At 53.2% G+C, this 25158-nt stretch overlaps 6 protein-coding genes across 6 annotated transcripts; 3 read left to right on the plus strand and 3 right to left on the minus strand.

The window, feature by feature from the left end:
- Nucleotides 1–2705: 2705 nt before the first annotated feature.
- Nucleotides 2706–4638, plus strand: KVR01_009630 (uncharacterized protein; the record flags this gene model as incomplete). Its single annotated transcript, XM_044786236.1, has 4 exons — nt 2706–3005; nt 3058–4102; nt 4191–4357; nt 4420–4638. 4 exons carry the CDS (start codon nt 2706–2708, stop codon nt 4636–4638), a joined length of 1731 nt encoding a protein of 576 aa, XP_044642132.1.
- A 981-nt stretch (nt 4639–5619) lies between these two features.
- KVR01_009094 (uncharacterized protein) lies at nt 5620–7535 on the plus strand (the record flags this gene model as incomplete). The annotated part of the gene is made up of 7 exons (XM_044787890.1): nt 5620–5874; nt 5941–6033; nt 6142–6258; nt 6313–6453; nt 6922–6973; nt 7102–7290; nt 7366–7535. 7 exons carry the CDS (start codon nt 5620–5622, stop codon nt 7533–7535), a joined length of 1017 nt encoding a protein of 338 aa, XP_044641596.1.
- A 743-nt stretch (nt 7536–8278) lies between these two features.
- KVR01_009472 (uncharacterized protein) lies at nt 8279–10251 on the minus strand. Its single transcript, XM_044792382.1, has 4 exons — nt 9476–10251; nt 9351–9411; nt 8529–9274; nt 8279–8472 (listed from the first exon to the last, which is right to left on the minus strand). The coding sequence occupies exons 1-4, from the start codon at nt 9992–9994 to the stop codon at nt 8410–8412; spliced, it is 1389 nt and encodes a 462-aa protein (XP_044641974.1). The 5' UTR covers nt 9995–10251; the 3' UTR covers nt 8279–8409.
- Nucleotides 10252–10732: 481 nt separating this feature from the next.
- Nucleotides 10733–14820, plus strand: KVR01_009043 (uncharacterized protein). Its single transcript, XM_044782806.1, has one exon. The coding sequence runs from the start codon at nt 11312–11314 to the stop codon at nt 13061–13063; it is 1752 nt and encodes a 583-aa protein (XP_044641545.1). The 5' UTR covers nt 10733–11311; the 3' UTR covers nt 13064–14820.
- Nucleotides 14821–14963: 143 nt separating this feature from the next.
- Nucleotides 14964–16948, minus strand: KVR01_009566 (uncharacterized protein). Its single transcript, XM_044788577.1, has 2 exons — nt 15912–16948; nt 14964–15839 (listed from the first exon to the last, which is right to left on the minus strand). The coding sequence occupies exons 1-2, from the start codon at nt 16216–16218 to the stop codon at nt 15043–15045; spliced, it is 1104 nt and encodes a 367-aa protein (XP_044642068.1). The 5' UTR covers nt 16219–16948; the 3' UTR covers nt 14964–15042.
- Nucleotides 16949–22459: 5511 nt separating this feature from the next.
- On the minus strand, nt 22460–24425 carry KVR01_009306 (uncharacterized protein; the record flags this gene model as incomplete). The annotated part of the gene is made up of 5 exons (XM_044785287.1): nt 23955–24425; nt 23711–23815; nt 23411–23650; nt 23100–23358; nt 22460–23042 (listed from the first exon to the last, which is right to left on the minus strand). The coding sequence occupies exons 1-5, from the start codon at nt 24367–24369 to the stop codon at nt 22460–22462; spliced, it is 1602 nt and encodes a 533-aa protein (XP_044641808.1). The 5' UTR covers nt 24370–24425.
- Nucleotides 24426–25158: the final 733 nt, after the last annotated feature.

Here is a 25158-nt window from a genome sequence, read left to right on the forward strand (position 1 = left end):
TAAAGTATAATAAAACTAAATTTAAGTTAAACTTTTTATTAATTATTATAAGGTATTTAGAATGGAGGATTTAGATTATATAAGTTATATAATATTTAAGGATAATAAGAAGTACTATAAGAAGTAGTTTTTAAAAATTAAACTAATAACTATTTTATTAAAAAGGAGAACTTAAAACTATTAAGTATTAATAATATTCTTTTTTTATTTAAATATTAAAAAAAATAGTATAATATTTAAATATTAAAAAAAATAGTATAATATTTAAATATTATATTTAAATATTATGTGAGCTATAGGGATAAATGTCACTTGACCGCATCCCACCTTGTATGAGTGGAGCAGGGTATGTGGAGGCCTAGTATATGCAACGCACAAGCTTTTCCATCCCACTCACCGTTTCCCATCGCTTGAGGACTTCAATCCCTGATCACACCGCACAGGCAACCATGATATAAGCGTTGCCTCGCAGATCGACGCGTAAGCGAATAAACGGTCAGTCGAACTCCTCGCGCAATCGACCTTGGTTTTGGGCCTGTGACCTGCTAGTGTCAGGTCACTTCACTGATCCTCGAACCATGAGGTTGTGGAAATACAGGAGACCATGTGCAATACAACCCTGACACATGCATGCAGTGTGCACACACTTTTCTCCCACGCGGCTTGGCGCACAGGGGACTCCTGGTTCTCTTGATGTAGGGCACTTAATTGGTCCAGACGCAAAAGTTCCCCTTCTCTTAGCTTTCCGTGTCTTCATCTCGGGCCCGAACCACTGCAAGACAGGCCCGTCCAACCGTGATTACATGCTACTGGCCGGTCGCGGTAACCTACAATCCCACAACAACGGGTCTCAGCCATAATCAATTGTGACAGACTCCACTGGCATATAATGCCAAAATGCCTGAGTCGTATATCTAGACGTCCATCACAGAACACACGTGTTTCAAAAACAGCTATACGAGGCTGGCTGGTCTCTGGAAGTTGCTCCCCCAAGCCCTTGTTCCTTGTGCATGAAAACAGCTGAATATGCCGATATAGACAAGGGGACATCCTGAATCTGCTTGCACATGCATCCGCCCGGCTTCCGAAGTCCTGGTTGGCCGAAGCGGAAGTAACCGCAGAAACTCAACTTTCGTTGATAACATTTGAATAGCCCTAACTCAAACCATCAACGGCCCTAAGATCGAGAGCATGAAGAGGCTCAGTGGCGTTATTATTAGTAGCAGGCAAGCGAAAATGCATATTACTGTTGGTAGGGGCCCTCTCGGCATTCCCGCAGGCATGCCTCCACTGCGCTCGAAAAGTGCGGGCAGACCGCCCTTGGTAGTCATCGTGGATCGGAATTGTAACTTGCTATACATGCGTCAGTCTCCACTTTCCCGCGTAATGACTGTGAACTGTATGACCTGCATGGCTGCTAGGAACATGTGACGGATTCAGGAGTCAAAGAGACATGTGTGGAGTAATCCAGGTCAATTCCGTGGAATTCAACCCTCGGGATGTGCACGTATCTACAAGCTCTGGCATGATTACAGCTGACTGACCTCTAGTCCTAACATTCATGACCTCGGCATTGTTCTGATGTCTCGAGGCTGATAAGTGAAAGCCAGGCAGGCACCTCGCATCAATGGTCGGGCGACTTCGACCGATCTAGCTACTTCAGCGTTGGGCTTGATACAACCAGAGAAGCGGGTAGATCCAAACCTTCCTGGAGCCGATTATGCCGGTTCAAGGTTGCAAGGAAGTCGGTTTGCCAGACCGAAAAGTTACATGGAGTGGGATGGAGCCGCAACCTATGGCTGGCGACCACGGAAGGTAGTATTATCGAAAGTCTAATGCGGGCGTGGAGGCCAGTCTCACATAATACCGACCCGCTTTGCTCACAAACTTCATGTTGTGTCAAAGCCCGTTCGTCTGGACAGGCCATGTACTGTCGCGTTGGACGGTATGGCTCTTACTCATGGATAGGGAGGGGGCTCTTGACCGTGGCGGGCACAGGACAGGCCTTAGGACGACGGTGAAAGTTCACGAGCCGCATTGACATGCAGGGTTAAACCACCAGCATTAATGAAGACCTCACACAGCCATCTTTTGGGCGTTTTCCTCCCAACCTCAGCCCCCGTCCGATCTGCATCGCTGGCTGATGCTGTCTTGGCCACAGGGGGTCACAACATTTGAAGCACAACACGAGGAACTGCTTCATAATGCAATACGTTAGGGTGCATATCAGGGCTTTCATGCAAGGGTCATATGCCTTCTTTATGTTTAGCACACCCCGGACATAGAAAACTCGCGTCTCCGAATATCACACAGATCTGTAATGTAGTAGACGAAGTGGAAGATGGTTATACGCGCTTGGACATGAGACGCTGGTGAGCGCGTGAGGACACTTACCCGAAATCCCAAAAAAGGGCATGGCATGGTTGTCTCGAGCGCTGTCCTCATGAAAGGATGGGTAAGCTCCCTCCGCTGCCGGGCTCACTACTTTTAAAGTATCCATTATCGGCACTTACGAGATCCATCATGGTTGTCGGCTGAGTCTTAGGAAACCGAAACGTGATATCTTATATGAGGAAGCGCTCCGGTTGACGAGGTTTACATCCAAATGTTGACTTCTGCCCGCTACTTCAAATGTTCACTTCTTCTGGCAGCCCCAGACAACCTACATTCTTTAATCAACTCTCGTTTTGATTTCATTAACTGACATGAAGCTGTCAACTGTGTCGCTCCTGGCTGTTGCCCCAAGCTCAATGGCCATGAGTCTGCCTTCGCTTCATGACTTGACCCCCAATTTGATACCCAGACAATCCTCCTGCCAGAACTCTGCTACTTCGCGCGGTTGTTGGGGTAACTTCGGCATCGACACCAACTATTACGATGTCTTCCCTAATACAGATATCACCCGTGAAATATGGCTTTCTATCCAAGAGGGACCTTGTGCCCCGGACGGAGTCAATACGACGTGCCAGACTATCAATGGAACAATTCCTGGCCCCCTCATCATGGTGAGACGTTAGAGAGAGCCTTTGTAATCGAGTTTGGCTAAACACAGTACAGGCTGACTGGGGAGATCGTCTCAATATACATGTTACCAACAACCTACCGGTCAACGGAACCGCCATCCATTGGCATGGGATCCGCCAGCTCAACTCGGTGGCTGCGGATGGTGTGCCGGGGGTGACGCAGTGCCCTATCGCTCCAGGAACTTCGCTCACATATAGTTTCCACCTTACACAATACGGTACCACTTGGTATCACAGCCACCTGAGTTTACAGTATGGCATGGGCCTCCTCGGGCCCATGATAATCAACGGCCCGGCAACAGCGGACTACGACGAAGACCTCGGAACGGTGCTCCTGCAAGACTGGTCGCACAAGACCGCATTCGCGCTCTGGGACACGGCCAAGCAGGGCGCCCCACCAACCCTGGATAATGGTCTTATCAATGGGACGAATACTTATAACTGCACCTCCTTGGACACATGCACAGGTATAGTTGGCAGGAAGTTTGAGGCCAGGTTCGAGGCTGGCAAGAAGTACCGAATCCGGCTCATCAACGGCGCCATCGACGGACATTTCCAGTTTAGCATTGATGGCCACTCTCTCCTTGTGATAGCCAACGACCTTGTGCCCATTAAGCCTTATAATGCTGACTCGGTGCTGCTGACCATGGGCCAGCGGTACGACGTCATCGTCGAGGCGAACGCCACACCCGGCGACTACTGGCTCCGTGGCAATTGGGTCGACGCGTGCATGACCAACGCCAATCCGAGGAACATAACGGGCATCGTCCGGTATGACAACAGCAGTACCGCGACGCCTAGCACCACCTCTGCCGTCACCACCTCCGCGACCTGTAACGACGAGCCATCTGCGAGCCTCGTGCCGCATGTCGCCCTGGACGTTGGCACTGTGACCCAAACCGCTACAGAAAATCTTGATTTCAAGTTTGATACCTACTTCAAGTGGACACTCAATGGCAGCAGCTTGCTCCTGGACTGGGCGACCCCTACGCTGGACCGGGTCATCCTTGGCAACACTACTTTCCCTACCGAGTACAATGTTGTCTCGGTCAATGGCACGTCGTCTGATTGGGTCATGCGTATGTCTTTGCTTCCCTTTATACTTGGAAAGGTGCACATGTCACGGTTTTATGTTCCCCCAGAGCCTCGATACTGACACAGTTCCAGTTGTGATCCAGGACAGCACTGGATTCGGTTTGTTCCATCCGATCCACCTGCACGGTCACGATTTCTGGGTCCTCGCCCAAGATATCGGGACCTTCGACCCGACTACCACCAACATCACCACAACTAATCCGCCTCGTCGTGATGTAGCAACACTCCCTGGCAATGGGGTAAGAATTTGCCCGTGACAAATGAACCCGGGAAACGTTTTTATTGACGAATTGGGCCATAGTATCTCGCAATAGCGTTCAAGGTGGACAACCAAGGCACTTGGCTGGCTCATTGTCATATAGCGTGGCACGCATCTGGAGGCTTTGCTCTGGAGTTTATAGAGAGGTCGAGTGAGATAGTTGGAGCCATGCCGACTGGAGATCAGATCGCCGTGAGAAGCACATGCCAATCTTGGGGATCATTCAACCAGCTCGTCCAGCAGGATGATTCTGGGATTTGAAGGCCCAACAGGCAATGGATCAGCTCGCTCTGCATCAGCCACTCTGTGCCCTCCACACTCATTTGACTGATGTTCTTTCGTTTCATCAGCTTGCAAGCGGGACCGCACATCGAGTTATACTGCATATATTTTACCACACTCGACCAAGTAGGAATCCTTCAATAGCTGCAACAATATGTCCTTAATAAATTTTGAATGAGCATCTTCTTCAACTAAAGCACACCTCGCGTATGGCGCTTTCAGGAATAAAACTCGGGCACTGCGAGGGCCAGACCTAAGATGCGTCTCTCATCGAGAAGTAGCCGTCTTTGGAAGGCCGTGCGAGTAATCCAAGGTGGTTTTCATGCCGTTACAGATATTTCAGACCGCCTAGCGGCCACGAAAACCGTTTTGAATCGTCGTACCTAGGCCCATCTGTACCTGGGTAGCGCTATTCCGAGGCCTCATGTGCAGCGGAAGCGGCATGGAATGAGAGAACTTTCGAACCCTCGTTCACCATTGATGCACTACTCACGTAAATCATTTGTTGAGTTCTGTGTTTTGGTGATGGCGCCACGGTATCATTTGACAAATGCCAGTGCATCAAGTGAGAAAGAACTGTGCCCATTTGCCAGAGCGAAGTCTCTCCCGTCGTTCTTGGAAAAGCGAGATTAGGCTAGGAAGGCAAAGTTGATGCGAGGGGCTTACCTAAAAGGTGTCATGTATACTTGATATTGGTTTAAGCGGGTGAAAGAGTCCTCGATGTTCGATGGGGCTGAACAATACCCAGGTAAAGAAAGGTGCGTTTAAGACATTGCATATACGTGGTGGCTACAACGATTTACAAAACCCGCTAAGTGCAGGTCATTTTCAGACAAACGCACGCATTCCCCGTAGGCCATTCCTCCTGCTGACGCTTTTGTCAATGTGCCGGTTGACTTCCACTTTCTCCCATTCCAAAGCTACCCTAGGGTACCTTCTATCAAGCCACCCGCCACAAACATGGACATTTCGAGGCTAGACATCCTCTCCGCCAATGCTTCAGATTTGCGAGATTTGTTGCAGACCAGACAAGCTAGTAGTGTGCAGTTAGTCAAAGCGTACCAAAGCCAGATTGCCAGGCACGATGCAACAATCAAGGCGTTCATTTGTCTGGCTCCCGAGCAAGATGTCATTGCGGCAGCTGCCTCGCTGGACAAAGAAAGGTCCGAAGGCCGCTTACGCAGCCAGCTGCATGGAATACCGGTTGTAGTGAAGGTGAGCAGAATTTGCATATCACAGGTTCGATTCAATAACGAAATTTTCATTCTGACCATGGTGAAGGATTGTTTCATTACCGCTGCACATCTTGGAATGTCCACCACAGCTGGATCATGGGCGCTCGTTGGTGCTAAGAGCAGCAAGAATTCCGCCGTGGTACAGAAGCTGCTCGATGCGGGGCTGATTATTCTCGGCAAGACAAATATGACGGTGAGAGGACTTACTGTTTCGAAGCACTAATGGCTTTGCTGAATAGAACCAAAGGAATTTGCGGGTATGAAAATGACCATGATGATGCCTGGATGGTCGGCCTACGGTGGTCAGACGATCTCTCCGTACGTCGGGCCAGTCGAGAACGGCGACACAATACTAGGCCACTCGGTAGGTCCCTACGCAGGCCTCTAATGAATTTTGCCTTTACTCACGCATCCTCAGGCACCTGGCGGCTCGTCAACGGGGTCTGCTGTGGCAGTTGCTGCGGGCTTTTCTCCACTTGGCATCGGTGCAGAGACTATTGGTTCTATAATCACGCCAGCATCGCGGGCTGGCCTATACGCTCTGAAACCAACAGCTGGAGTGCAGGATATGGCCGGATCATACTCATTGACAGACTTCTTTGACAGCCCCGGGCCGATGGCAAAAAGCGCTGCGGACGTTCAAGCATTACTAGAAGTCATGCTGCACACGAAATTCCTTCCAGGTGGTGTAGGGGACTATGGAGATATCTCTGTAGGGTTTGCTGACCAAAAAGTGTGGAAGATGGCCGAGGCAATGTGTCGACAGCATGAAGGGACAGTGGAAGAGATGGTGAGTCTGGGACTGGCAATGATTGCACATGGTATATGCTAACGAACTGCTCGCAGGAACTCAAGTATGTTTCATGCATAGAGGTTTTGAAATCTACTGCTTGCCAAGTGCAGTATCCGGTCTCTATCCCGGATATCTCCGTCCTTACGGTCGATGGAGAAGAGGCAATCATGCCAATCGCCTGTACGAGATCACCCTGACGCTAAGCAATTTCGGAGGCAAACTGACAACAAAAAGTCTGGGAATTCAAGAATGTTTGTATTCCCAGATTTCTTGGAGCTTTCGACGAGTGTCCAGTAAAGACGTTGGAAGATATAATACGGTTCAATCAGCAGAACAAGGACAGAGCAATGCCTGATCGTTGGTGACTCCCTATTGCGTCCTAAAATTTGAGTCATATTACTAAAACATTGCCAGCATATACCGAACAGAATGATATTGTCAAGGCGTTTGAGAACACAGATACAAAGGAGAACGTTGCGCGACTCAGGGATGGTCTTCGCAAACAAGCAAAAGCTGTGCTTGAACCAGTCTTCCAAGAGAACGAGATCAACATCATCGCGGCCCCTGCTGATTCCTCGCTCTGCATCCATGCGGCAGCCGCCGGTAAGCACAGGACACAAAAGCTGGACGTGAACACTGAATCACCAGGCAAGGCCAACTGACGATGCACACTATCAGGCTATCCTATCGCAACAGTGCCTTTGGGCCACCTGACCTACAACCAGCGTCCTTTCGGGCTGTGCCTCATGGCTCGCGATGGATGCGAGGAGGATCTGCTCAGATTCATGCATCTCTACGAGTCGGTGACTCCCCCCCGCCCGGTTCCGCGGTGGCTGGGCCGGGCTTGATAGGTCACGCGACGGCCTTGCACCGTCCCACATAATCAAGTTGGCGATTCGCAATTCTCATGAATTTGTCGTCCAGAACAGAGAGGAACAAAGGACTTGATCTTGACTAATGCAAACTACGCGGTGAAGGTCAGTCAGGATGAACCTGTGCGCGATATTACCGTGGCTGTTGTGCCTGCGAGCCGGAGCTGCATATGAGGCACCTGCGCCGAAGTGGGTTCTTCTGCGTCCTATCTTGATCCCATCAGGCAGCTGCGAAAACAACTATAAGATTACGGCTTCGGTTCTTTGGCGACTAGACTAGTGCTATGTGGTTTGGTGATCCTCCGGTCCACTTGCAAGCTCCCGGTACCACTGTTGGCGGGAGTTCTTGCAAGGAGTCAATGCTTATCTTGGAGCTATGGTAACACCTTGTGCATTTACGGGGCCTGGGCCTCCACGAGGTCGCTGGAAGATTATGACAGGATTGCAAACGTCATCTCTCCACTGGCTGATCAACAGTGACAGACATGCATGTATTGGTGCGCAATGGCTATTGCATTATCCGGACAATCTAAAATAGCGACCAGTATCATGCGAGACGATTTCCGCAAACCGGTATTTGTAATGCAAAGGCTTGACCAATATCGGCCTGGTTAGTTTTGTTTTGTAAAAACAACACAATTTCGTTGTCCCAGTACGGTCACATCGCCAGCGACGGGAAAAGGCTGTCTCGAGCTTAACTGATGGGGAAAGCAATCAAGTCTCTTTACACCTGAATTCAAATTAAATAGTCTTTTCTAGTCAACAGAACACACTAGTAATCGGATGCTAAATGCTAATGCTTTCTTTGACCTGTGATATGAATGGTACCTCAAGGCCCTTGATGATTCCCTCAACACTGGTTCGAACTGTGACCAGTCGGGCCCGACTCGGCGTAATCAGTAGTCACAAATGCCTACATGTCAATGTTAGCACAGGCATGCGAAGAAGCTTTTAGAATGAGAGACTTACTCTATCGACCTCGGGCAGGCCCTCAAGGCAGTATTGCAATGTCTCGGCGATATCATGGGACCTCATAAGCGGGGTGCGACTATCCAACAAGATGTCGACCTCGACCCAGACGCCGTCACCAGCATGGTACGCCTGTACATTTTTAAACCCCTCGACGATCGGAGCGAACCGCCATGCGAGGAAGATGAGCTTCCGGAAGAGCCTGTCGTCGACGGCGGAGCCGCTCAGGCGCGTGACGTTCTCGAAGGCGGTGCCGGCCCAGTCCCAGATGATGAACAGGGAAAGGATTGCGGCGCCCGTGGGGTCGAGCCACCAGACATCGACTTGCTTCCCTATCAAGGGGAACAAGAGCGAAAGCAGGTTGAAATAGACGTCGGTCTTGCAATCCTGTGCCAAGGCCTGGACCTGGGTTGTTTTCACCTTGATACAACCAAACCAGATTATACCCTTGATGACAATGGTTGCAATCATGGCGGCCATGGCGAGAACTCCGAGGTTAACGGTGGTGTGGTCGCCTGAGGGCATGAGCTTCTCGACTGACTCCTGCAGAATCTGTGCAAAGGACAGGATCATGAATATGGAGAAGACCAGGATTCCGAGCGGCTCGAGCCTCCTGCGGCCGACGGGGAAGCGACGCTGAAGGGCAGTGAGACGCCACTGGACCAGGCGGTTGGTGGTCCAGACGATGATGGTACAGAGCAAGTCCAGTGCCGAGTCCACGGTAGACGCGATAAGGGAGAGAGAGGCTTTCCAGCGACAGGAGTTAGCCGTCGAAGAACCGCAGAAGGGGCTTAATACGAATATTGTCTTGAAGCTGCTTACAGGAGAAGAAGCAGGCTGTGACTTTGGCAGCCAGGAGCAAGATGTTGGCGGCGACGTTCACCTAGGACGGTTGTTGGTGGGTTGTTCAGGTTGTGGTGGGAGCAGGACAGGAAGCGAAGACTCACGTTGATGGCCCTTCGGGCGTTCCTCTCTGCTTTCCTACGGTTGTCTATCTCGTGCTGGGGGAGGAATGCCTCGACGTCCTCATTTTGCAGCTGCAGGTTGCCTGCGTGTTCGCGGTGGCCATCGTGGTCTCTGTCAGGGTCGAAGGATTCCAGGATATCATCGGCGATGCTGCGGACGACGGAGTCGATCTCGAGCCAGTCGTCGAGGGTCTCGTTCTGGTCCTCGTAGAAGTGCCTGATCTTCTTGTCCTTTATGGACTTGAGCTCGTCGTCGGACTTGCGGAACTTCTCCAGCTCATCCCCCTTGACCGAGTCGATGAGCTTGTGCTTGAGCTGATTCCTCCTCTGGTCCTCCAGGGCGTGGTTTGCGCCATCCTGGAAACGGAAGATGGCAGGCTTTGGCTTATATGGATTTGCTCCGCTTTGCCGGCGGGCGCTGGTGTTAAATCTCTGGCTCGCGCCAGAGCTTTCGGCGGTCCTGCCGCTTCCAAAGGCATTCAGGCCATTTCTCCCGACCATCTCGGTGCTTGATCGAACAGGGGCTGGAGCTAGCAGGGGCGGGACGAGAAAGATGGCGTGGGCAGAATGATACGATACGCCTTGGCAATGGGCGCGAGGTGGGTGAAGTCGAGGCCGGAACCAGGCTGTCTGATATAGCTAGCTGCCAGTGGTCGATCAAGCAGATGATGGCTGATGATCCGGCTGATGAGGTCATATGCATGGCCTGCGCGTCTGGCAGCGTGCTGCACTGCTGCACTGCTGCACTGCTGCAGAGCTCGGCCCAAACGGCTCACACCCCTGCCAAGCCTGGATGGACTACGGCCATGGTGATTTGAGCTCCTGCTGTGCATTTGCAGCTTGGTACCAAGAGCTGGCTCCCGGAAGCTTAATTTTCTGGCGGGTTTCTGGCAGGTTTGCTGCAGTATCGACGACCCTCCCTTGCGCTGATCAAGAGATGAGACGAATTCAATTCGACATGATTGCAGCGGCCACCATCTACAGTTCTACAGCACACACATGTAGACAGAGACCTGCTTTGGTGCGAGGTCAGTTTCGAAGCATTGGCGACACAGACAAGGAAGCTGGTGACGTCAGTGTGGCCGGCACCACCCAATCCGCCGAGCGGGTACCTAGGTACCACAGTACACACTGGCAGTACTGTGTGGAGGGCAAGACCGTTTAAAATAACCAACCACCTGGGCAGCCAATTTTATAACAACATCTCGTCATCATCTATCTTCTGAACAGATATTCAGAGCAGACATCTATGCTACTTTTCATGTCTTTGGTAAAACTCATGTCCACCATCCTCGGCTTCAGGACTGCTATTCTCAACCCACCAAGCATGCCTGTCTGCGGCTGGTCAGCCCCTGAGTCCAGCTGCGCGCCAGGGATCTTCGGGGTGTGTGTTAGTGCACGCCTACCGCCTACCGCCTACGGCTTACCTGCCAAGTGCCTAGTAGGAATGTCCACTTTTCCCCCATGGCGTCCTTTTGCTGCAGCGGCACGATAAGGAGAAATCAATCACTACTACTAGCAACACTACTTGGTGCTACCAACGACCTCGACCTCGACCTCCACCGCCCATCTCCAAGCTAAACCTGGCTAAGCAACCTCGTCGTTGCAAAGCTTTGCCTTGCTTCCTCCTCCCCCTCCCGCCAATCCACCCAAACCCGGTCTGCAGGCCCTTCCTTTGTTTGCTGTCCGCTTTGCTTCTGGGCCTGCGACTGCACACTCGCTTTTGGCTTCGCTTTGGCTTCCGTGCCCGCTGGCCTCCCCATCGCTACTTGCCCCACAACCAACAATGCAGACGTAGCAGCAGTCACGCCCCCGAAGATGCGGCTGACCAGGAGATTGTTGGCCGTCGTTGCCTTCGTGGCCCTCATTGTCGTCCTGATCCGATATCGCCGGAACGTCCAGTTCACAATCGAGGAAGCCATCGAGGAAGTCTCGGCCGAGTGGAAGGCCGCAGAGGAACAGGCCAAGGCCAAGAACAGAGAGCTGCCCCAGGTCATCTTGCCCTTCGACCAGCCCGCCGACGACAGCAAGGCGGCCGTCGCGCAGCCCGTCGATGACAAGGCCCACGGCGTCGACAGCCCCGCTGCCGCCGACTCGAACCCTGACGCGAAAAAGGGGGACGCGAAGGCGGCCGTGCCCCCAAGCGAGGAAAGCAAGGGCGACAATGATATACAGAAGCAGGCCGTTGGAGATACAAAACAGATCGAGGCCTTCTGGGAGAAGTGGAGTCGTTCTATATACGAATCACGTCCAAAAGTGCCAAAGATAGCCCTTGGCGGCAGGGCGCAGGCACACAAGCCAAAGGAGGGACAAGTCACCCGGGAGCCATACCGAGATCACCTTCGCAACTCCGAAGACGACATCAACATCTTGCGCCTGCTACACAAGAAGTTTGTCAGCGGACTGCAGAAGGAATTTCTGAACAGCACCGTTGAGGGCGAGGGCCAGGACACGAAATGGGAGGGCCTACCCATATTCAAGGGAAAGGGGGTAGTCATGGTGGGCGGGGGAGAGTACTTTGGCCCGGCCATCATCAGCATACATATGCTGCGTCGCACCGGCTGCAACCTCCCGGTCGAGGTCTTCGTCCCTGACCAAAGCGAGTACGAGGAGGTGGTCTGCAAGAACTACCTCAAGAAACTTGGCGCCAGGTGCGTGGTGCTCTCGGACATACTCGACAAGAGCAAGATCAAGGTCGGCCGGAAGGACGATGCGGACCTGAAGATCTCGCACTACCAGCTTAAGTCTCTGGCGTTGCTACTCTCCTCCTACTCGGACGTTCTTCTTCTCGACAGCGACAGCATCCCGGTCCTCGATCCTCTGCTCAACATCTTCGAGACCGAGCCATACAAGTCCAAGGGCATGATCATATGGCCTGACTTCTGGCGCGCCACCGAGAGCCCCAAATATTGGAACATAGCTGGCCGCCAACAGTTCCCCTCGTTTCTGCCGGCCACGGCTAGCGAGGCGGGCCAGCTCGCTGTCAACAAGGCGACCCATTTGGCGCCTCTGCTCCTGGCCACCTACTACAACATATTTGGCCCCGACTACTACTACCCGCTATTGTCCCAGGGCGCGCTCGGCGAGGGCGACAAGGAGACCTTCCTCGCAGCCGCAGTCGCCCTCAACGCCACATTTTACAGGATCAAGACGCCAGCTGCATCCCTCGGCCGACACGATGGCGCCACGCAGAAGGGGACAGCCATGGTGCAACATCTCCCCTCGGACGATCTCAAACACGAGTCTACGAGCCGCGAGTCTATCCGGCCGATGTTCCTGCACTCCAACACACCCAAGATGAATGCGGGCCATTTGGTGGACGAAGGCGACTTGGTGTCGGTCGACGGGGAGACGAGACTACGATTACTCGGCTCGAAAGACGAGCTGGTGAAAAGATTTGGCTTTGATGTGGAGCAGAGCATCTGGGACATTATGGTGCAGACAGGCTGTGAGCTTCAGGACATCATAGAGGAATGGAAGGGCAGGAAGAGGATGTGCGAGAGGCTCGCGGAGCATTATAAAAAGGTCTTCGGGCCACCATCTGGGGTCTCGGTTCCAAAGGGTACATAGACACAGGCGTTTTTATGTGGCCCATGGCACGACGGACGGCGTTTTTTTTTTTTTTTCCTTTTGGGAGGACCCAACCCATGGGGCGTTACTGGCGACTCCGGTGAGCGAGTCGGTGAACGCGAATTTCTGATACTTGACTCGATCACGACACGGGTTGTACAGTATTCAGCATGAAAGTACATACGAAATGAACAAACGAGATTCTGACCCGCAACTCCCAGAAAGAAGAAAACAATTGGCGCAATGTGCTCACTCATCGTCAGCGCCGACGAGAACGAAGAATCGCGCCAGCAAAGGGCCGCGAACTACTCTGCTTACAGTGGTAGTGTCGCACCAGGTCATGCAGGAACGCCTCGCTCAGCCACAGTTTTCCTTACCGCCTCACCTCCCAGCTGGCGGATGGGTTGCTGGTGGTGGTCAGAACTCAAAATAAAAACAACGGAGGACGAAACTCTCTTTCAGCTGCTTACGAAGTACGGAGTACACCCGGCCAACACCGCGCGCCATTTTTTTTTTATTCCATACGACCGAGTGTCCCGTCCACGTCCCCACCCGGCCACGGTGTCACTTGTACGCCAGGGCCAATCACCTGTCGTGCTGGCCCGCGAATCCTCCTGAAGGGACCAAAAAAAAAGAGAGAGAAGAGGAAGCGATTCACGCGGGTGTCGTGTCGGCGCGTTCTAGAACCCCTTTGAGTCGAAGCGGCCAGAGCACGTCCCCTTTGTACTGAGTACCTTTCTTTCATTTGTGTCCCCATGCCCCCACCCACCCGTTCAGCCCGTGCCTCCATCCCAAAACCCCCCTTGGAAGTGCAACACAAAGAAGACAAGAAAAATGAAGGCTGCCCCGACACTCCGGGGCCCAAAAAGCTTGGCACAGCCCTGGGAGGAACCGATCGACGGCCGGGATCTCTGGGGTTACTGTGGTATTCCACGCACCCACGACGATGAATTCAGTTAGCTGCTGTTACCTTGGGCAGCCAGGCAATCAAAATTAGGATCCTGTCCGGGCTGGCCCCATTGCTCAAAATAACTCCCTTATCGCGCCATACTGTTCTAGCGCCGGCGAGTCACGAGCGACCTCAGGAGCACACGAAAATGGGCCGAAGGAAGAAACGGTGCGTCCAGGACATATTGAGGGTCCAAAAAATAACATTAACATGGCCGAAATCGTATCGCCCCGGCGTTTCCAACTCTATTCGAGGAGAGGGTATCCGGGACATCTCTAAATGAGGGACAAACAAGTGTGAGTACTCCGCAATAGTAGTAGTTGTTGTTGTACTGTAGGAGTACGGAGTAATAGTAGTAGTAGAACCGTGACCTCTTCAAGCAAATTTGGACACCGTTCCCACCGCCGATTTTCCACCTCTTACCAAAACGCCGTCCATTAAGCAAATACCAAGTCACTCCAACAATCCTGGGGGGTATGATAGAGTAGAACCACCCGACCAGACCGGAACGCCCTGCTTGTTTTGAAGGTCAATCGCAGACGAATGCAACGTGCGCGAAACGCAAAACCCCCGTTTCCCCCTCCTCCCCGTGCCCGTGTGAGCGGATGCAGGTTCTTCCCCAACTCCCAAGCAGCAAAGCAGTGTAAACCCACGCCCGCCTTCCCGCGCTAGTCATGGTTCCCCAAGTCAAGCCCGGGGGGTGCTTCATCAAATAGAGTTCAATGAGACACCTGCCGATCGCGTACTGTGCATCTGCACGCTGTCTTTTTTGATCTGCCTGGCATTGCCTTGCCTTGCCTTGCCTTGCCTTGCCTTGCCTTGCCTTGCCTTGCCTTGCCTTGCCTTGCCTTGCCTTGCCTTGCCTTGCCTTGCCTTGCCTTGCCTTGCCTTGCCTTGCCTTGCCTTGCCTTGCCTTGCCTTGCCTTGCCTTGCCTTGCCTTGCCTTGCCTTGCCTTGCCTTGCCTTGCCTTGCCAAGCATCTCGATTGCTTGTTTGCTTGCTGGCCCACTGGCCGGCCTGCAACACTTGCTCACTTGGGCAGGGGAGCCGAGATCATGCCCTTGGCGCTGGCCTCCTGCATCGCTACGTAAAAGCGGTTGGCCATCATGGCATAGCCAATGTCTGTGGGATGGGTTTGGTCGAACATGGTCGTCATGTTGGGCCCGCCCGCGGAGGCGCTCATCTCGGCGATGACGACCTTCTTGCCCTGCGCCTGCAGGTCCGCCGCCACGGAGCGGAACTGGTCGTTTGCGTCCAGCGTGCGGTCCTGTACCCGTTCGACGCGGTTGTTAATCAGTGTCGACATGACAACCGTCACATTGGGGCTCCACGCGAGCAGGTCCTCGACCACCATCCGCATCCGCGTGCCCACGGTGAAGGTGGGGTCGGCGGTCAGCTCCGGGGCTGTCGGGCTGGTCTGGGTCGTGTTGTCGAGGTTGTAGTTCTGCACGCAGTCGTTGGTCCCCAGGTTCAGCAGGATCACGTTCGGCAGGTCCACGGGCACCGAGGCCCGGGCCTTGGGCAGGACCTGGTCTATCCGCAGGCCCGGCCAGCCCTCGACGGCGTTGCTGGCCATGCTGCCGCTGCGGCGGGAGCCAACGAACTCGATGTTGGAGGTACCACTTCTGCTCAGCAGCTCCTGCAGCTTGTCCCTGTAGCCGTTCCCATCCGACGACTTGAGGCCAAAGGTGATGGAGGCGCCCAACGGCATGATCCTCAGGTCTATGTTGTCGGCGATAGACGAGGTGGGCGGTGGGTTGACCAGTTGAGGCGTGTCCACACTGCCATTGTGGTCTGCTTGTCGCAGTGTGAGCGGCACCGCGATGGCTGGAAGACGGGGGAAAGGACAATGATCAGCCTCTGGGAAGTCTTTTGAGGACAGCATTGGGTGGTATTTACCTGGGACAAGGGCCACGACGGCCAGGACGAAGGCGATAATCGCGAAGAGTCTCATTTTGCGGGTCCAGTTGCGTGGGTTCAGGCTGGAGAGTAATGACGTCTTCCTCGGCTGTGAGATGTCGGGGTGCTTGCCAAAGTCCTGGCTATATGAGCTCCGTGACGGAGAACTAGATGAGCCGCCGTCGTCCAAGTGTGGTGGTAGTGGCTGCTGGTGTTGCTGGTCTTGGCCTTGGTGCATGTACTGGCGCTGCTGGCCTGGTGTTCCGGCGGGGGCCCCGTCGCGGGGGCCCATGACTGCTGAAGGCATCGCGGGTTGCGGTTTTGTATTCGAACGAGATCAAAAGTGAGGGTGGATCACCTTCACGAGAAGTGAAGGTGAGACGGTGACGATGTGCCCAGAAGTGTGAGCTTTGACACGGGTAACAGAAGCAGATGATTGGAAACAATACAAGCAAGAGGATGTGGATAGCATCTAATATCAAGTCGGTAGGGGAAGCGGGCAAGGTCTCATGAAGACGTCAAAGCTGCCGAGAGCGAGATGCCAAGCAAAGTGAGACCCTGAGGGTGGGAGGCGATCATGGTCTTTAAGGGCCAACAAGACGGGACGGGACGGGGCAGAAAGGGTGCAGGAGTAGTAATATGTGGAGGGGGGGTGGTATTGTATGTATGCAGGGTGAGTGGTGCTGGGCAGGTACGGTAAAGCTTGTGGTCTAGACGGTCAGGACGGTGTCATGTAGCAGTAGGAGTACTCGGTAACACGAGAGCACGCCAGAGGAGAGCGAGATGCAGAACGGGACGAGGACCAGGGCCAGCCAGGACCAGCCAGGACCAGAAGACGCTGTGGGTCACGCCATGACCAGTCAGGCACCCGGGGCATACTCATGGCCCATACCAACGCAGTCAGGAAGACGAAGAGAGCATGGATGCAAGACGTGGTGGGTAATAAGCTCTCGTAGCTCGACGTGGGACGAACGCGCCGAGAATGAAGAGAAGGAGGACGGGCAGGGACCAGGGCAGCCGCAATGTCTCGTCTCGTCTCGAACATGTACCGCGGTACCTGCCCCGTACCCAGGTACCCAGGTACCAGTCTAGCTCCGTACGGAGAATGCAGGCTACCAACCATACAGTAATAAGCTAGAAGCTTAGGGGACCTAGGTACCCAGGTAGGCATGGTAGCACTCGCTCCAGGCTGCTGCATTGGATGTCCTCTTGTGTCGGCTCATGTCGAGCCAATCCGTGCCATCCTAACCCAGATCTGGCGTCAAGATTCCTCGCATGCAGCAGAAACGTTTCTGAATGGACTCACACCCGCTGGACCCTGAACCTAGCGAGCACGCTTGTTGCTGACTACCAGTCTTCGTATCCAGCACAGCCAGCGAAGCCAGCTCAGTCCAGCCTCGCCCAGAGCCGTGGTTCCTCTGTGCCCAGCCAAATCCTCCTCCACCAATGCAACGGTGGCCAGACGACAGCACCTGTACGGGCTGACGCCCCGGACGCCCGAGGGCACCTGACGCCTGATGCAAGACTATCGTGAGGCTGACAAGTCCAAATCATGCGTGGTGTTGATGCTTGCCGCGGTTGTGGGGGGCCCACCGTCGCATTGGAGGAGGAATGGACCAGAATCCAGCATGGCGTCCTTCCTCACCCTCGTCAATCACCGGGTCAAATTCTTACCGTTCCCGTCACCGCCGACGGCACGCAATTCTACGCGCATGGCGAGCATGACAAGGGGGTCGGTGGCACGTGCTGCTGCTGATGAAGCAGCATCAACAAGAAGTCGACAATAAATGACTTCACCTCTGGACATGCTGTCTGCCCGTCGGCGGGGTCCATCTGCCGTCACAACCGCAAAGGCCAGGTGCAAAGCAGGCAGGCAGGGAGGGCGGTTTGGCCGCTGCCAGTGCTAGTCAGGGAAAAACACGCAGGCTGGCCTGGCTGGCTGGCTGGCGGTGTCACTGTCTCCACACGTACGGAGTACTGGCACAACGCTGTGTTGTCAGAATGATGACCTCAATTGCTCAATAATCAGGGGGCAGAAAGGCTTGGGAGCTGTCATGATCTGCGGCGCACACTATGCGATGGAAGCTTGTCCTGTTCCTGGTGCCACCGCCCTCAATCTGGCCGCGATCGACGGCGGCTACGCCCACGCAGCTTGGCGAATCACCCTGGTGTGCCGTGAGAGGCATGTCTGGCAATTATCCGGCACCCGTCAATTGAGGCTTGCCCTCGCTGCAGTTGCAGTACTAATCGCCCACCTCACCCTCGCAGCCCTCGCAGCCCTCGCTCGCTTCAGCAACAAAATGTTGTGAGACTTGTCTTGGTGGGCTGGCCCGGTCCGCGATAGTATTTCGTGTGCAGCTACTGCAGCATTCTGCACAATTCCCCTTGGGAGCTTGGGTCCCTCCACGGTCTGGCATCTAGGTCTCGCTCGAGTCCACTGCACTCGCTCCACCGTACGCGCCGCCCCCCCCTTCTCCTCTCTTCTGGGTCTCTTCTGCCGCCGAAGCGTCGTAATTGGTGGCCACCCGCCCCCCGGGGACAAGCTGGCAGCTTGTGTGTGCTCTCCCCAGACTCTGGGAGTCTGGCGGAGTCGTGTTGTCAGGACCGTCAAGGCCGTCCCTGCACGCCCGTCCTATCTCGAAACCTGACTCTTGGTTTCTAGCCTCTTGGGGGCCGTCATCAACCAAACGCCCCTCTCATTCTTAAAACGCCGAGTCTGAAGATCCGAACAAGACACGGAAAGCTTGAGCTGCGCCCATGCCTGTCGCTTCCCTGCATCTTGCTGCTGGGCGGCCTGGCTGCGTTCCTCCCTGCCGTCCTGCCGCCGGCTGCACGCCCAACGTCTGTCGATTTGGGCTCGCCGTGTTTCGTTCCCTGCGGCCCACCTGCGCCCGTTGATCCCCACCGGGGCTACGACTTGGCACAGATCTGACACGACCCCCTTCCTCGACGAAACCACTCTGAGGGGGCAACATTTGCCGATTTCCAACCTCGCAGACAGACTCGCTATTGTTTTCTCTGTCAAAGCGGGCCGCTATTGACAGGCCCGATCTCTGTCCACGCATTGCAGCCGACCTTCACCCGCCCGGGCGGACAGTTTGCAAGTTGCAACATCTCCGATCGGATGGATATCAAGCTTTCTTCAGAGGCAAACATCCGCCCGCCACTCGTCCACGTCACGTATCAACCATGCAGAATGTCCCTCCGGGTCACATCAAATCAGACGCGGCTGTCACATAGTCTCCGACGCATGAGTCTACTGATTGCCGAACTAATCATATTGTGCCATCTAGACAAGATCATCTTTAAAAAAGGAGCAGGCAGCCCAGACTTAATCGCATGAAGCGTGCAAATGTGACCGTCTTCACCACTCCCATAGGGAATGTACTGCGCGAGAGTGGGTCTTGCTAGCCGGGATGTGCAGCAAGCATCAACTTACGGGTAGGAAAGGGGCTCTGATCAGCAAGGCTACCTAGGTATTGTGAAAGAAGTGCATTGTAGGTTCGCCACTGGTTCCTGTGCTGCAGAGAATGCACGCCGGTGCTGAGTCGGTTGCGTCGTGTTGGACGACCCTGTGCCCATCATGGGATGGACAACGAGGCTCTGATCAACACTTTCAACCTCATGCGGAAACTTGTCCCATGCCGGTGACTCGGGACAATTACGCCCGCTCACCACTCGATCGAGAGCACGGTTTAAGGGGCAGCTCAAAAAGCACCTATGCAGCGCTTCGGACTAGCGAAAGCGAAGTGAACATTCTGTGTGCACCTAAGCGTCGGCAACCGACATTTCCTCGGTCGCGCCCTTGATTCTACTTGTTAGCGGCTGAAACAAATCCTCGACGGCGTGTCCCCAAGCTCACCACGCTGAGCCAGAACAAGTTAAAGCCGGTTCCGTGCCGTGTCCGTCTCCCGGGCTGCCGGAGCCGCCGCAGCCAGCCAAGCTGGAGCACCAAAGCGGCTGGCTTTCATCTACAGAAATAGACATCCGCACGCCGGCACGTGCTGCTACTCGTGGACTAGAAAGGGCGCGGTTATTACACCTCGAATGGACAACTTTAGCTTGCGATTGGGCTTCGGATACGTTGACAAGTACACAACATGTAGACAACTCTAGAATCTGGGCATCCGATAGTATAGGCGTCCGTGCGTCATACTATGGGGCTTCACCGAGCTTCAACTGGAGCGCGAGGCGAGTCACTTATAATTGCGCTTAGTATGGACTAGATCATCCGACACTTGTTGAGATGTTTGTGGTGTCCTTCGTAGATGGCGGGCCACTCATTCCTCTGCTCGTATCTCCAACCCACCAGCATCTCCAATGACGACATCAACAACCACGTAACGGATTGACGGGTTGAAGAGCCCCTAGCCGTTGGCAGACACATCAGATTTCTAATTCAAAGATAAAATATTCCGCAATCCGAAATTCTCGCAAGTTGATTGGAGTGCTGCCCGGAGTTGACTGTGCATATGAGGTTCACCAATATCACCCTCTCGATCGAAGTTTTGATCTCGCCGGTCCCCGACTTTATTAACCACACTCGACAAAGCATTCCGGGCCACCGAGCAGTTCTTATCAATGGGCAATCATGGCCATCTATCGCGAAGCAATTTAATTTCTGCAAGAATAAGTGGGGAAGCAAATATTGCGAAGCTGGCGGTGTCATGGATCGTCATCGACCTCGGGACCGTTCATCACTACGGCCGCGTCACATCCGCACATGGGACTCCTCCGTCTGATGTCCATGAGTCCCATGCCTTCAGTCCGGACTGACAGAAGGGCGACCGACAGTGAGCAAGTTCGTGAGGAACTCACGAGAACGCAATTTGTTGTTGTTTCCAACCGAGCCATGTCATATCATGGTGTTTACCAGCCTCGTGAATCCGATCTTTGTTTCTTTCAACATGAGCCAAATCATATTGTACTGGCCCTCACCACAACAATTGGACCGTTTGGCCAATAAATGACGCAAAGTCACGTCAAAGTATATCAGATGTGTGATCCATAGCGCCGCACAGACTGTGATTGTTTAGCCAGCTGACGGCAGGGTGGTCGACTCAAAGAGTTCACACCTTTGTATACAGTACAATGATTCTACAAATCTGCCTGGGACTCGATAATCCTTGATTTGAACGCCCTTTTTCTCTTTGTATGACGTCTACCATCTACTTCCAATGGGTCCATAGGATTAGGACCCTCTATCCAAGACATTTCTCTAATGTCCTATTGCATACTATCGATAGACTCTATGGAAAGTTGATCTGGGAAGGTGACCCGTTTGCCTATAGCCTTTGTGCTACCGGTGAGTTTTTATGAGACCCCATGCGAGGACGTCTTGGGAAGGATAACTAGGTAGCCGAAGAGAGCTCCACTTAGACGCAACCACTGTAAGGTTAACAGCCAAAATATTACGCGCGATAAGTTGTGCTCGAACGTCAGTTACTTAGCAGCTAAGTGGCCACAGGCCATGACTACAGTGCTTATTAGCGTCTTAGAGATGGAGCTATAGTACCTGCTGATTATACGCAAAGACCTAGATGGGGTGGCCAAATAATTTGCATCATTTGGGTTTCAACCATGATGTCTGCTTTGAGCGGGCACAGGTGGATGCGATCTAATTAAACCAGCTGGAATCAGACGACACAAATGACTTTGCGCTGGTCTCTCTACCTAGATAGGTTTGATACTGGCCAGAGGGACAATGTCTATGAAAGGATTGAGCTTGTACTGGAGGCTAATAGGCGGAGCGAGAGGTGGCCCTAGATGGCCGCTGGGTTTATCAACACGTAGATTAGGCACATCATCGGCTCTTAAAATATTTAAACTTTGCAAAATTCATAATCAAGTTTTTTATCCCAGCTGAAGCTTGACAAGTTTGAGTGGATGGAAGCGCTGTTCTTTGGCTCCTGAGTCGTTTTCCACGCTATATAATAAAGCAAAATGACCGTCGATCAGTTCTCACACCGTAGTCGGATATGGTGTAATGGTTAACATCGGTGACTCTCACTCACCAGCTCGGGGTTCGATTCCCCGTATCCGAGAACTTGTTTTCAATTTTTGGGTTTTTTTTGACACCCGCTTTTCCTTTTTTGCTGCCCGAGATCTCAGAATGCAATAATTAGAGGACCATGCTCTTGCGCAGCAAATTGAACTAGTCGAGATATATTACTGTACCTAGCTAGCGGTTATAGCCCACGTCTAATTTTGATTGTTCGCACACCTAGACGCTTTTTACCTTAATAGTTTTTTCCCGTTCAGAATTATCATTAAGATGCATGTCGGAATTTACTTTGAAACTTAGTCTATAACGGCTAATCTGATTGTATTTATAAAGCAGCCTCTTCTGGACTGTTAAAAGCTTACGTTAAATGAGGCTACACATGAATCTAATCCGGTATAGGGAGCACATGGGCCCGGAATGTATGGTTGGAGACTACTGCGGTGATACAAGTCGCTATAATGAACAACTTGTAGCTCGACACGGAACACTGAAATCAGGTTTATTTTCAAGCGCTCAATTCATGTGATGCTAGCATCCAAGGTACTTACATCCTCGGCCTAGGGCCCAGAAAGAAGGCGTTGCTTTCAGGGTCTCCACTCCCATCACGTCTGATCTCGACGCACCCAACCTTTCCGACATGCTCAACAGAAGAAGCAAGCTCCTGCAGCGTCCGTTGGTCGCCGTGGTTGGCGACGAAACGGCGGCCATTTTCTCGCAGGCGGCCAATGATGAAAGCCATCTCTGGATTGCCTTCCCGATCGAACTGGACCGTGAACGTCTCGACGACGGCTTCTCCTTGCGCGAATGGCTCCACCGCTACCGGAGCTCCTACAATATCGCCGGAGGAGCCGCGGCTGTCCGGGTAGGGTAACTCCTCTCTTCGTGGGTCTGACGAAAGGCACAGAGCATGCTGATATGACAGCACTCCACCGTTTGCGAGGACGAGTCCCGCCTTGGCCCTCCGAGCACGCAGCTGTCGCGACATCTCGGTGATGGCATGCATAGAATAGTTGTTACCAGCCCCGCCGAATGAGGTGAGGCCCCCGAGAAGCGTCAGGGGCTTGGGACTGTTGAGAATCGGGAGGCCGAGATGGTGGCAGGCTAGTTTCGGGACGATGGGAAAGCATCTGCTCGGGACATCAATTAGATGGTGGTTCAGTTCCGCTGGAATTCCTGATACTCACGAGTATAGATCGAGGACGTCGATGTCTCCGAGTGTAATTCCTGACAGCGACAGGCACTCATCCAGAGTGATCGATATCGCGTCGCTGTGGTAGAAGTTGGGCCGCTCCCAGAAATGGCCCCTCTCTTTCCTCCCTGCGCCACCTAGAGGGTATACCCATTTGTCCTCCGGCACACCGAGCTGCCTCGCGTTTTCGGCCGATGTCAGGAGCACTGCGGCAGCGAGGTTGACAGTGTTGAAGGCGTTCATGAGAAGAGGATCTGAGCATGGCGTTAGTATTTGCTACCAGTGGATGCGAACTTGGAAACGGACAAGGCGAGCATATCATTCTATTTTTTGTTGACACAACCCCTATGGATTCCTTTGTTGCCGGTGGCACTCCATAATTCCAGGAGTACTGGTTTGTCGCAGCCACCTGTGCGAAGTCGGCGTAAAGGGAGGCCGATTCGTCGTTGTTGTCCTTTGGTGTCTGCCCGCGGTGCGCCCTGAAGCCGTTTTCGTAAAGCGGGTATATCTGTATGGGTGTTCCAATAGAATGTATGCCGCCGATATCTGTGTGGAGTTAGATCGGCTCTATCAATTTGGCTGGTAAGAGAAGCCGCGTCGGCGCACCTTGACCGAGATCCATCGTCGATGGTGAGAAGACAGTGTCCACAGAGGTGTCCGGCTTTGTCCAGCCTGGGGGCTCAGCTTTTCCAGATTTTGAAAATGCGGTCACTGGGAATAGTGAGCCATATCAGTCAATTTGTCTCATGGCACACGTCTTGCTGCAACACAAAGCCCGATTCCTGAGATGGGCTCTTGAAATCAGGAGTTCCAGTGGCCATAAAGCTTATTGCCAACCAGACAAACTCACAAGAAGCCAGTGCCTCGCCCCCAGTAACAACAGCAACCTTCGTCTCACCCCGTGAAATGCGGCCTGCCGCCTCATCGACCAGCCTAGCTGGCTCGTTGCCGCCATGCTCCGTATACCTCGTCCAGGCGGGCCTCTCGTCGAGCCCCAGCCACTTCCCCAGCAGGCCGGGAAGGTCAGCGTATGGCCATGTCCAAGTCCTCACCACATCGATGCTGTCAATCTGCGATATCACAGGAGCGAGAGAAGCGAGCCCCGTGTCATGTATGGCGTGGGAGATGGCCTCGAACATCAGCGTCGCGGGCTCCTTGAGGACGTCGGACTTGTTCTTGACGTCTGCGACGCCGATGATTACTGGTGTGACGGCCATTTCTGCCTGACAGGTGGGTTTGTTCATGGACCAGTATGAGCGAGCCATGCGAGTGAATTACTGCCAATCTTATTGATTACAGGTACTCAAGTCAGCATGTCCGTGGCCTCCGCACATCGGCGTAGGGCTGTCAGAAGTCCTGAAGTCACTTGAGTGCGAGCGAGGTGTGCCGAGGCATGTGGCTTCGGACCAGGGTCCAGCGTTACAGTAGCGTCGCAGCGGTTCCTACAAAGCACACTACAGACGTGTGGGGTTCGGCGTACTTTATAAGTTAAGTACCAAGGGCCCGGGAATGCACACGACTCACGCACACGCAATGGATCTAAACAGCGTGACCTTGAACAGCTACGCTTACAGTTGGAAGGCGGAGACTCGCAGATATTCTTTTGTTGATATTCTAATTAGGCTCTTGCTTATGTTTGGTTTTTCCTATATCCTGATATGCCCTTGGAGAGGTGACTTTCTTTTTAGAAGCTAAGCCGTTCCAGTAGCCGTTATGAGCTGTGTCCAAATTGAGTACCGGAGTGGTGGTAGTATTCAAAGACCCCATGGATTTCAATCAGATGAAGGGGACGCCGTTGTTGATGAAGACAGGGCAAAAGTATCGTGTATGAGTGGGTGCGGAATTGCCTAGATCTCCCACATGTGCATGATTTCTGCAAAAGCGGGATATAATCTTGAGTCTATGGAGATCTACGACTTTTTACACTGGGATATATCTGGCTCTGGACATGTATCCTTTCTTTTCTTGTGTGTTCACTCAAATATCTTGCCAGCTTATGCGCTTTGCCGCTATGTTCGATCGGCCAATCCCAGTCTAGGCGCGGGGAGCTCGGT

The sequence above is a fragment of the Diaporthe batatas genome (genome assembly GCF_019321695.1).
Source record: "Diaporthe batatas strain CRI 302-4 chromosome Unknown Contig00011, whole genome shotgun sequence".
Classification (NCBI taxonomy): Eukaryota; Fungi; Ascomycota; class Sordariomycetes; order Diaporthales; family Diaporthaceae; genus Diaporthe; species Diaporthe batatas.